The 12,540-nt window shown below is 42.7% G+C and overlaps 1 protein-coding gene across 3 annotated transcripts in view; it reads right to left on the bottom strand.

Annotated features, from left to right (window-relative positions):
* Window positions 1–12,540, bottom strand: part of LOC132015976 (phosphatidylcholine translocator ABCB4) — a 65,068-nt gene that overhangs the window by 4,486 nt on the left and 48,042 nt on the right. For all 3 annotated transcript variants that reach the window (XM_059396927.1, XM_059396928.1, XM_059396929.1), the window contains 6 exons: window positions 11,870–11,953; window positions 10,486–10,689; window positions 7,271–7,371; window positions 5,668–5,808; window positions 3,229–3,385; window positions 1,289–1,486 (listed from right to left, as the gene is read on the bottom strand). In XM_059396927.1, the coding sequence (XP_059252910.1) occupies window positions 1,289–1,486; window positions 3,229–3,385; window positions 5,668–5,808; window positions 7,271–7,371; window positions 10,486–10,689; window positions 11,870–11,953 (885 nt within the window). The remainder of the gene's footprint in view (window positions 1–1,288; window positions 1,487–3,228; window positions 3,386–5,667; window positions 5,809–7,270; window positions 7,372–10,485; window positions 10,690–11,869; window positions 11,954–12,540) is intronic.

The following is a 12,540-nucleotide window of genomic DNA, read 5'->3' as shown; positions in this document are numbered from 1 at the left end:
GATTTCTCTGGTGATTAAGCCATCCTTTCTTCATCTCACTGGTGAAATGACAGCCCATCTGGCCCTGTCCTTCCATATTCCTCTTTTCCTTATGTGCACTCCTTCAGGCATGTACATCATCCTGCTTCTAAGAAGTCTGCAGTCAGGTGTCCCACTCGTATCTGCTCTTCCCAGAACGACTCCAAACTTTCAACTTGACTTTATTCCCCACCTCCAGGCAGCCAGATAACAAAACTCATCAGTAGTGCAGCCCCAGATTCTCAAAGTTGGTTACTTCCTGTCCTACCTCTTTCTCCCAAGAAATACCAGCCTTAAACTTCACCCATTTCTCTTCAATAGCACTGAGGATAAGAGTTCAATGGAAAGTGAACAAGCTCAAAAAAACCCCAGTGTCTTTGGGAGCACAGTTTTGTTGGTGGTTATTTTTCCATTTGCTTTAAGCAGGAGACATGTTGCTTCTAGAGGAGGCTTGTGATATATCAACTGAGAATGCAGCTTCCTTCGGGGTGAAGGAATAGAAATGAGTTCGATTAGTCTTGATCTCTCAATAAAGAAAAATTCTACCATACTATTAGCACATCATGTTGCCAAGCTGGTCTGCCTATATTAATACCTGCAGAGTAGTTTTAATAGTGGAAGCATAAAATTTCCTAAAAAGAGCTACCTACACAAGGTTTAATACTTGGGTGACCATCTAAATGGGGAAGGACTCCTAGGGTTTGGTCTGTGGGTGCCATCCTAGCTCATGGGAGATGCAGGCATTATCAGTAAAAGCCAAGAGTTTACTCATCACAGAGAGAGGATCTAGGTACTAGAAAATCACTGATGAAAAGCTGAGTATGAAAGGTCTGGAGATGAGGGTCAAAGTCAGAGAGCCTTGAGTTCAGGATTCAAGAGAGAAGGCAGAAGGAGGTAGGGGGGGTATAAGAAGGTACTAGCTTGTCTCGGGTGTCTGCCTCGAATCCTGGCCAAAGTTTGTGGCTCTCCTTTACAAGCCAGGAAGTGGATATTTACTTAGAAGGATCAGGCTGGCTCCAAAAGCCCACAGCAGGGCAAAGGTTAGCCTCATATTCAATATTTTCTGAACTAAACTCCAGATGTTCTACCCTCTTGTCCTCATATATTTGCCTGAGTATGGACACCAGTTTGGGTGTTTTAGAATGTGGTCATTGCGTCAGCCAGGATTATAAGCCTTTTTGTTTGTTTGTTTTCCTCTTACAAGAATGTTGGTTTATTGGCCACTTGAAATAAAACCTTAAATCAGGTTACTGACTTAAAGTGTGCTCACCACTGCTCCAGCCACTGGGTCATAGAACCGCTCAAGCAGCTGGACCACCGTGCTCTTCCCACAGCCGCTGCTGCCCACCAGCGCCAGCGTCTGGCCCTTCTTCACCTCGAGGCTCAGCCCCTGCAGCACGGGGATGTCTGGTCGAGTGGGATAGTTGAACACGACTTCATTAAATGTCACGTTTCCTTCAAATGTATCCTAAAAAAAAAAAAAAAAAAAAAAAAAAAAAAAAAGTTTAATGTTGCTCTTATAATTAGTCTGATAATTATTGGAATAAGAAGTATTTCACAGAAACTTTACCAAAGAGTGTAGGAGAGGAACATAAAATTCACATTCAGTCTAAATGTCGGCACTAGTTACTACTGAGAGCAAGCTATTATATAAAATGAAGACAGGAGATGGGAGTAAAAAAACCAGAGAGAGTCACATTACAGAGTTGTTATCTAAGCTTGATTTCCGGGTTTAGACAAATAGATTTCCTAGTGATGGTTCTGAGGCTAGAGCAAAGCCAGTGGCCAAAGACTCGAAGGCTCGGGAATTTGGCACAGTGTCTACCTGAGGTCTCAGTGGATAGCCCTTATCTCAAACCTTGGCTGCCTCTTTAGCTTACTCAGGGGGCACAGGAATTTTCTCAGCACATGAAATCCATGGTAAAGTCCCAGAAAAACTGTCTATGCATACAGCAGCTTGTGTCATAAAGAGAACACTCAGATCTAAATCTGAGTTTAAACTTTGAAAGTAGTACAGGATTATTACTCCTAACGTGAATAAAGTAGCCTTCTTACCACTTGTGACTCAGTCATCATGAAATGTGATTAAAGCCACAATCCTGTTTGTCTTTACTTACAGAGTCACACGCATATATCTTCATGCATAAATAATTAACGCTTTTCATGGAAATTAGTTCTAGTACATCTGGATTTCTTTTTAACTTTTCTGTAAAGCTTATTATTATGGGGGTGCCTGGGTGGCTTAGTCAGTTAAGCATCTGCCATTGGCTCAGGTCATGATCCCAGGGTCCTGGGTTCAAGTCCCCTATCAGGCTCCCAGCTCAGTGTGGAGCCTGCTTCTCCCTCAGTCAGCTGTTCCCCCTGCTTGTGCTCTGTCAAATAAATAAGTAAAATCTTTTAAAAAATTGAAGTTTATTATGATTTTTGTTCAATACAGGAGGTTTTAGTTTTAAATTAAAAAAAAAAAAATTAGGTTAAAAGCTTTATGCCCAATATGGGGCTTGAACTCATGACCCCAAGATCAAGGAAGTCATATGATCCACTGACTCAGCCAGCCGTGCACCCCTTTCTTTACTTTTGATGTGCTCAACCTCAGATTCCTTGAAATCCCTAAGAAATCTTATTTTCTTTATGTATGTATGTATGTATGTATTTAACAGAGAGAAATCACAAGCAGGGGGAGGAGGAGAGGGAGAAGCAGACTCCCTGTTGAGCAGGGAGCCTGACTTGGGGCTTGATCCTGTGATTCTGGAATCATGACATGAGCTGAAGACCAATGCTTTACCCACTGAGCCACCCAGGTTCCTCTGCCCACCCATGAAATTTTTAAATGTTAAGAATGTTGGCCAAATATTAGGCTATAAGTATCACAGAGTAAGTTAAATTTAGGTCAGTGTAATCATGACAAATTTTTCCTGTGGTGATCATCTAGCAGATAGCAAACCTTAATAAAGAATTGACCAAGTGGGTGCCTGGGTGGCTAGTGGGTTAAAGCCTCTGCCTTCAGCTCAGGTCATGATCCCAGGGTCCTGGGATGGAGCCCCGCATCGGGCTCTCTGCTCAGCAGGGAGCCTGTTTCCTCCTCTCTCTCTGCCTGCCTCTCTGCCTACTTGTGATCTCTGTCTGTCAAATAAATAAATAAAATCTTAAAAAAAAAAAAAGAAAGAAAGAAAAATTGACCAAGCATTCATCAGGCAGCAGAGAACTCACAGGCCTCAGGCCTTCTTCACTGTAGCTGTCAATCAGCGGTCGTCTCTCCAGCAGCATGAATAAGTGGGCTGCAGACAGCTTGGCTTTAGCATAGTCTGGAGCAAAGGAACTGGCATGTCCTAGAGCCACGGCACCAAACACAATTGCTGAAAACACCCTGGACAGAAGTAGGGCAATTAACAACTTGGCGTCTATAATTAACACTGGGAGGTTTCAAAATCCAAAGACATACCACTTAACTAGTATCACTCTTCACTACTCCGGCAGGCCCTCCACCCAGCCCCTGCCAAAACCACAACACGCATTTCCATGGGATTCCATGAACAAAGGAAATCTGGAGGCGACGCCAGAGTTTACATAACTTTCCACAGTCCTCACGCCAGAGTTTACATAACTTTCCACAGTCCTCGTTCGTGAAGTGGCGCGTAACTGACTTGTGACTTCCAGTAACTTTAGGGACCAGTTCTATTCTTTCTGGACTCTGGACTGAGGCCCAGAATGCTGGAGGGCTTTCATTAGCATTGGACAAGGAGTGACTCTTTACCTACTGATTCGCTGGCCCTGACTGCCAGTTCATAGACACCTTTGAGCTACCACACACCCAGTACGGCTTGCTGCAGTTAGAGAAATTGTGTTAAGGACAATAAGCCTTTACAACAACTCAATTTTCTCTTATAATTAATGGAACTACTGGCACTACCCTGATAAAAACAATCATCTTTAGCTAAAGTTCAATTTTCCAGTGATATGCTCTTTGAAGACTGGAAAGCGATTATAACATCTTTGAGGAAGGGCTTGGGATTCTGAGATCTACATCTCCAGGAGGCTATTTACTCCTGACCCCTGAGATCCCCTAGAACAAGAGGAATGGGAGGACATTTTTTATCTATTAATACTGGAGAACTTAACAAAGTGTTTCATTCCCCAAACTTGTAAATCTAAGATATTAAAGTGTGTTTTAAGTATGGGGGTGGAGGGAGCAGGAATGGTGGGTATAGTAAGGCTATCCCTTAAATATTTAAGGTTGGTTACCAAAAATGAAATTTTAAAATAGTGACGGACAACCCACATGTTGCCTAACTTTTTTATATAGACTGTAATCGAGATTTAACCTAAAAGATTAAAAAGTTGTCTTCCAATTATTCAGAATTTTTTATTGGTAGAGATGAAAGGAAACAAAAAAAGCCAGGCCCATTTCCTCAGAGATGCTCTTCTAGACAACAAAGTGTTACAAGTTGTAATTCCCAGAGCTGGATATTGCCACTTATCCCTCCAAAACCACCGTCTACTCCCTACCCACCTCTCTCCTGGACCATCCCACTCCCTAAGAGGCTGACCGTCATGGACTGCATCAAATGTTCTTCTTGTCCCCTGGCTTCTGGTGGGGTTTGGTAGTGACAGGCACTAGCAGGAAGTGAGGACATTTGTCTGACTGGCTTCTCCCTTGTTTGATTGTGTGGTTGGTATCCCTCCACCAGGGACCACAGAAGCCCCCCTTGGGTTCTTTCCCTCCTCTTGCCCTTTGGGTTGAGCGTCTTAGTGGTTCGTAGCTGGGAACTGCTGGGTAGTTGACAGCTCTTGGTCCTGCTTACCTTAACTTCTCACACCTTTATAAACAGACCCTTTAGCACTCTCCCTAGTTACCCCACCCGAAGGACATTTGTTTCCTGCTGGAATCCTGAGTGATACAAACATTATATATACTTTTTTCATAGTTATTTTCATTTTGGATGAAAACACTTTCCTTGTCCTCCCTGTGTTCAAAAAAGAGACTATCCACTACTACTTTAAAATCATCCCACCAGAGCAGAAATATGCCAAGTGATCTTAAAAAGAATGGCTTCCTTTTGGCAAGACAAGAACACAACCTAATTGAATGTAGTTAGCATATTTTGAAAAGACAAGTGCATCAATTAGAAAGACTGCTGGTTAGCCTTGGAAACCAAAAAAAAAAAAAAAAAAAAAAAAAGGAGAGGCTACAAGGCCAAACATTGGCAGGATTATCCCAGGCCCAGCCAGCAGAAGAGGCCTTGGCCAGATTTCAGTCAAGCATTCCCAACCCTCCATCAACGCCATTTTGTGGTTGCAGATCAACAGCAAGCTACTTAACCCTCTGGTTTGAGTCCATGGTAACCAACAGTTTTCTCATTATGATGTATTTCTGCCTACACTATACAATGAAAAAGTTTTCTATCCTCCTGACTGGAGTTCTCTGTATTACTACTGTTCTGGTTTACGACTTTTATGAACTTGGCTAATTTTAGTCCACTTGGATGATTCAACTGTACTTGGAGTGTTAGTAAGATCACATTTCTGTGGTAGATTCAACTCTGACCTCATTTTAGAACAAGTGAGTCCCCACCCCCGACACACACACTCTAATTTTGCATGGACCTACCAAAACCACATAGAATAATTTAAATTTTTAAAATTACTTACAGAATAACATCTCTAAAGCGCATATGTCCATTCACAATGAGATAGGCGCCAAATCGAAAACAACCAGCATAGGAGAAGTACATAAATGCTTGTGAAATACTAAAAGTAATTCCATAGATGTGTGCCTTCCGCACAGAATTCCTGAAAGGCAAATTCGTATATTCATAGTCATCTCTTTGGCCTCTCTTAGTGCAGCTTCTAAGTGTGGTTGACCTGGGTATATATCCTGCCTCCTGTTCTGTCAGTTTGCGTACATGACAGCTTCTCATGTATCAGTGTTCTGATTTGTATAATGGGGATATCCAATACGATGCAGAATTGGGAACTAAAGAAACAACATAAATGTCTAGCATAGTACCTCATACTGATTTTTTCAATCGATAGTTGCTGATATTATTACATGTTAATATCTAGTCAATCAGATATCCAACCCCTATGGTATCAACATGACTGCTGAATTGAAAACATTGGGGGATGTTAAAGCGAGGTCTAAAGTTTGAATTGTCTGAATGCGATTTCTTCAGTATTATCTTGTCTTCTGTGACTAGTTATAGTCTTATGTCACAATTCATGTTTCAGATTCGGAGAAGCTGGGTCACTGCGGTATATACAGACACACATGAGAAGTTCTTCCTTGAGCTAGATCCCACCAGTCCCAATAGTTTGTTCTGCCCTGTTTCTAACTAGACCACATGCTATCCTTCATGAGTACAGCTGCTTTATTATACTTTGTATTCTACATCTTTCAAGAGAACAGGGATTTATTTACTCCCAGATTAGAAGGAAAGCATTTGGAAAGACTGGAAAAATTCAAACTATTGCTGATTTGGATATTTTAACTTACCTGATGTGAGTGTGGTTACATTACTTAAAATTACTCAATCTGCAGTGCTCTTCCATCTTTAAATTACAATCAAATTAAAAATTAGCTCCTCCTTCATTCCCTTGAAGTACAAATCAACCCTAAGTTTTAAGTAATGGCACGCACATATTTACATGTTACCTATATGTTTACATCAAATGGAGAAAAAAGTATAATCTCTTGGAGTGTATATAGCTAATGAGATGGAATACAGTCAAAATGTCACTTTTTCATTCTCAAATTTGTAAGCATTCAGGCTACTGTGCTAGTCTGCAAAGCTGTATTCTAAGTTGTGCTCAATTTTGTTAGTGTTGAAATATATTCATTTATAAGCAAGCGGCCAGTTGTGCCTCTTGGAGTTTCTTAAATTGGTCAATTATGAACCAGTTAAATAGGCTATGTGTGGGTTTTCTGAGTAGGCTGGATCTCGTCCTCATCCAGAGAACACATGGGACGCTCTAGCGAAATAGAGGAGCACACACTGGTGTGTCCTCTGTACCTACTCCATCTCAGAGATCCCCTCTGCTCTTTTTATAAGAGATGTAAAAACTCAATCCTATACTCCAATCGCATCCAAAGGCTACTTTTTCTCAGTGAGCTACTGAAAAATATGTCATTCTTCAGCCTTATCATTTTCTTTCCTTTTTTTTTTTTTTTGAGAAGTTTTATTATCTTTTGGAAGCAATTATTTAGCCTCAGGAAAGCTCTGGGTTCTTAGTAACAATCATTCATGTTCATTACCTGTAAGCTCCATACAATTTTTCAACATACATCGATTCAAATTTTCTTTCCTGGGTTAAGGACACAACTGTCCTAATATTTTCTATTGCTTCTGTTGCAATCTGTAACGTAGAACAGATCTTGGTTAGAAGTGGGGCTTTTACTCCTAGATCATGAAAATTAGAAATGTTAGGGCTCTATTAGAGGAATCCTGAGGTTATGTTGACAGGTTTTTAATTCCTTCGGTTTTGAAAGCAAAGGCATAATGTATTCTTCAAGATGAGCTCTATGGCAGAGCTGCCCATCTTAAAAGTAAATCTGGTTGTACCAAATATAATGGGTGAGTGCTCATATGCCCAGCGAGACTGACATGCTGAGACCAAGCACGGTGTCCTGGACACCAGAAGCCAGATTTTATCCCCAGCCCTGCCACCAGTCAGTCAGTTGACTGGCTCTGCCACAGCCTTGGGTGGCTTTGCTTTCTTCACAGGGTAGGGTCCTAAAAGAGGGCATTAGGCTACATGATTTCTAAAGACCCCTTGGAGCAGCCAGTCATTTCCTCCAGGCACATATCCCTCCTGAGAGAGACCGGCCAGTCATAGCTGGAATGAAGATCCCAACTATAAACAACATGGCCCTGCCCTCAGTCCCCGCTTAAGCCAGGGATGGACACCAGACTCATCCGTTTCCTGGACTTGGATGGAGGCCGCTGCTTGAATGGAGAGGTTGTGTGGACTCCGAGAGGAAGGTCTCCATTTGGGGAGCCACACTGGGTATGCAGAGGCAGCAGGTCCGCATCCTCAGCAGGTGAGGGTATGGAGAGCCAACCTATCGGAGCGTGAGGCTCTGAGAGCCTGCGACTTCACAGGAATACTCTCCATCTGTATTCCCTGCAGTTCTGTGCATCTTTACCTCAAACTCCTTTATACCCAAACCAGCCAGAGCAGTTTTCTGACTTTTCCAGCCAAACTGTTCTGAATTAATGTTAATGGCCTGTGACTGAGCTGTGAAGTTTAAAGCCTGGTTCTCTAGCTGACTTCTCTAAATCTGTGAACACAAAGAGCATCAGATTTTAGTTTTATGGTTTTTTTTTTTTTTCTCTCAGCTTTAAGACTTTATACCTCAGTTCTCAGCGTCTGTCACAAGATGAAGGCGAGGTATTTGCTACCTCAGGCTGAACAACCTTCTCTCTTCAGTCAGAAATGAAGAACCCAATGGCAATAAGAGCCAGCCTGGAGCACATTAGTGAGTTTCTGCTTCATGGACGGGCTCCCACTTGGTCTCACACAACCCTGTGAGATCAGTATTCTCCTCTTGCTGCAGCTGAAGGAACTGAGAAGTCAAAGGACTTGCCTCAGCAGCTTCTAATTTATTAACCCTAGAGTTAATAAGTAGAGGCAAGGATTCCTTATCAGGCTATCTGATGCCCAGCATGTGTTCTTAACCCATTATGCGTTTCTGCTTCCCCATCTTTGTAACGCATACAGGGGGAAGCTAGTTGTTAATGACTTCACATTCAACTCCAGATTTTCTGGTTCTGGATTAATTGCTCGGAGGCCTCGTCCTGGTTGGGCAGGGCTGTCATCTCAGTTGACGCAGGGCCTGAATCCAGGAGGGTTAAATGCAGACACTCCCTATCTCCTTACCAGCCAAGGAGTGAACACCTTCATTACCAAGCCCTTTATGAAAAATGAAAATGGGAACGTATCCCAGACCCTGATGTACTTTAACCATGATTTATCTGCACCCAGGTTAATAAGAGCTTTTCCTTTTGAAAACACAAAAAACATAGGACAGTGATGCGGGTCGGGAGAATTCCAGGACCTTCTTTCTAACCCTCATTCTGTGTTACATCAAGAGCTGACTTAGTAAACAAAATTGAATTATGATTGACTGCTAACCATTGACATCTAAAATGTCCAATCTCTCACACTGTATTTAAAAAAAAAAAAAAGCTTGTTAGATTTAAGTGGCTATTAAAAATAATTTTGTTCCCTCGGCGTTATTCTCAGATTCCTAGAAGGAGGGTATTAGCTGGAAGGAACACGGAACATGAGCCCATAGTTTCCCACTTCGTTCAAGTGTGAAGGGAGGACCAGAGAAGTTGGAGATCTTCAGTATCCCGTGCCGTGACTAGCAAGACCAAGACTAAAAATCCAAGGGGCTATGTCCCATTTGCCACAAGCTCATTTCTAACTGCCTTACTCCTGCCAAAATTCTGATACGTTTCAGGGTTATTAGCCATTTTTAATAGCGTTAAGACTGTTATCTTAACTAGAGTCATATAACTGATTTAAGCTACTGGCCATTCTCCCTTCTGAAAAAGGTGGTTGCCTTGAGGTGCAAAAGGGCTTTGTCCCGTGGGGTGCTGCAGAAACTGTCACAATTTTAACAGTGTCTGCTTTGTCTCCTCACGTGTCAATAAAAGATAATGCTGACACAAGTAAGTAAAAATACTCTAGGCTGTAGTTTAAATATTTAAATTCATGTACACATAAATAAAATGTTTCTTTCTAGATTTAAATACATTTTCAACACATATGAAGAGACTACAGAGTAAAGAGCTTTGAAGTTAAGCCAGAATTTGAATCCCAGCCATGCCTTGACCCAGTTTCTCAAGTTCCCCATTTATAACAATAGTAGTTGCCTCATGGGATTACTGACAGTGTAATGAGTCGGACCATGTATTTAACACCAGAGTGGGCACAGACCAAACACAAGTGTTTGCCCAAATGGCACAATGGTGGTTCTGTTGGAACCACCAAAAGAAGCATTTACTGCCATCTGGGGGCTACCTACCTTAACAGTACCCATCACAACCAAGAAAGAAAGAATGATCCCCCAAGGACCAGCAGTTAAACAATTCACTTACAGTCTCTGCCCTAAGGACTCCTTGTGTAACATAGGGGTGACATTCATCTCAACAATGAGACTGTGTTATTAAATCAAAGGGAAAAGGGACTTCGGATATTCAGGAATATATATCGGATATTCAGGTTCATATAAAAACCACACATAAAGTGCTTTTTGACAGGCATAGAGACTTCAATTAATTATCCCATCATCAAGTTACAGGTATTATTATTACAGTAAATATCCTGTGCTGCGGTGACTGTTATCAGGTGTAGGGAGAACATTCAGTCAACCCAATCATGCATTTTGGACTAAATCAAGTACACCACTAAAACACACGTCTAAAAGCACTACTTATACTCACTGAAGCTTATGCGACCCACCTTTCCAGCAGTCTCCAGTTCTTTTTTATCTCTTTTGGCATTCCCAGCCAACATTTTCATTTCAACAATTCCTGATACAGCAATGATGGGAACAACTGCTAACAGCAAGAGGGTCAGTTGCCAACCATAGATAAAGGATATGATGATACCGGTTCCGAGGTTAGCTGTGTTCTGTGCGACTAACGCCAACCTCATCCCCGTGGCCTGCAAGAACAAACACAGACGGAGCTGTGTTGTAAGTCGTAAAGCTGCCATCTGAGGCTTCCCGGTCCGAAGGGGAGAGGGCTGCGGGCCTGGCTTATGTTGGCTCCCTTTCCTTGCCGTCAACCCAACACCCCGGTGTCTGGCTCATGAGGCCCTGCAGGTTTTTCTCTGCTCGTGCCCGGTGGTTCTCATTCCTGACCTGCGCATACCAATTCTGCCGGACAAAACCAGGCCAGGGGCTTGGGTTTTGGGAGAGGACGTTGGGGCACAAAGGCAACATTTAAAGAGAAAACCAACCCTAGTATACTCTGGTCATTTTAAGAACACTTTGCTGCACATGTATAAGGGGGAAATTGACACCCCCCCCCGAAGAGACCATCTGCTATGAAATGGATCTGTCCTAAGAGACCGTCTGCCACCAACCATACATGGATCTGAACTACTGTTCGTAGGGCTCAGAAAAGGAGGGGGGCCGGTGCACTGGACACTGCCTTCTGTCTCTGGCTTTGGGGGAAGTGGCAGTCCCCAGAGACGGTAATCTGTGGAGATTTGGGCAAATGACCCAAATTAGCCAGTCTTAGTTTTAAGGGAAGGTGGTGGTTTGGTGGTTGAGGTATGGGTAGGGGCGGTCTCACTGGACCATTCTGTTTGCAGCCAGCAGCCATCCTGGGGCCCTGAGGGAAGGAGTGTTAGGGTGAGGCCACCTCTGAGGACTAAAAGCTCAGAGCCACAACCACAGGGAACCTGTGTCCTTCATGACATTTTTGAGTCAACGAATCAATCAACCCTGAAGTCCAACCTTCCTCTTTATTGTTCAGGTCAGTTTGAGTTGTTCTGTGATTTCTGGCTGAAAGCTGCTGCACTGAAGCAGCTATGCCGTATGTTCATTCAAAACCACGTTCAAAGGGCACCAGGGTGGCTCAGTTGGTTAAAGCATCCGACTCTTGATTTCAGCTCGGGTCATGATCTCAGAATTGTGGGATCAAACCCCCCATGGCTGGAGGGCTCAGAGCTCAGCAGGGAGTCTTCCTGCCCCTCTCCCTCTGCCTCACCCCCCCACCTCCCCCAGGGCTTACTCAGTCTTTCAAATGGATAAATAAAATCTTAAAAACAACAACAACAACAAAAACCCACAATAAAAAGGAAAAAAAAAAAAAGGAATAGCATGAAGTCTACATACTCCTTGGACCTGGGAGGCGTCCGTTGCAAGTCTGGTAGAGAGTGCCCCAGTACTGTTTTTATGATCATCAAACCAGCTCATGTCCTGTGGCACAAACACACCTTTACATGAGTTCAAAATTAAAACAAGCAGAGTAAAGTAGATGAAACCTCCACAACCTTTAGTGCTGGAGATATCCACACCTAACTTGGCCCTGGAGTTAGGGGAGAAGTGACATTCAGTGCAGATCCCCAATCCCTGCCGTGCGCAGGCACACTTGGGTTGTGCTCAACCCAGTTCTTGAAAGTTCTACGCATGAGAAGATCAGCCCTGGTTTCTAACCATGTGTAGTTGTTTTTTTAAACAAGAATTGAAAAGATGTTTGTTAAAAATGACTTTAACTATAGGCTACTCATCCATGCATCTTTTAGTTTCATAGAAAATAATTTTCCCTACATAGCAACACTTAAAAGACACTGGAAAATAGTTTGTAAACTCAGACATGTCCCAAATAGGATACCTGCTATGGGCTCTTTTATAGAGCAGGAATATAATCAAATCCTGCCAAGTGTATGGGTAATGTTCTGGGCCTCTCTTAAGGCCTCTCTACAAAAACAGAGAATTGAAATTTGCACATTTCCCTCCAGTCCTGCACCAGACTGTGGACTTCTTGAAAGGGTAGATAATGCACC

The sequence above is a fragment of the Mustela nigripes genome, chromosome 4 (assembly GCF_022355385.1).
Source record: "Mustela nigripes isolate SB6536 chromosome 4, MUSNIG.SB6536, whole genome shotgun sequence".
Taxonomy (NCBI): Eukaryota; Metazoa; Chordata; class Mammalia; order Carnivora; family Mustelidae; genus Mustela; species Mustela nigripes.
The sequence above is the reverse complement of the archived record's forward strand: the minus strand, read 5'-3'. Positions and strand labels throughout refer to the sequence as shown.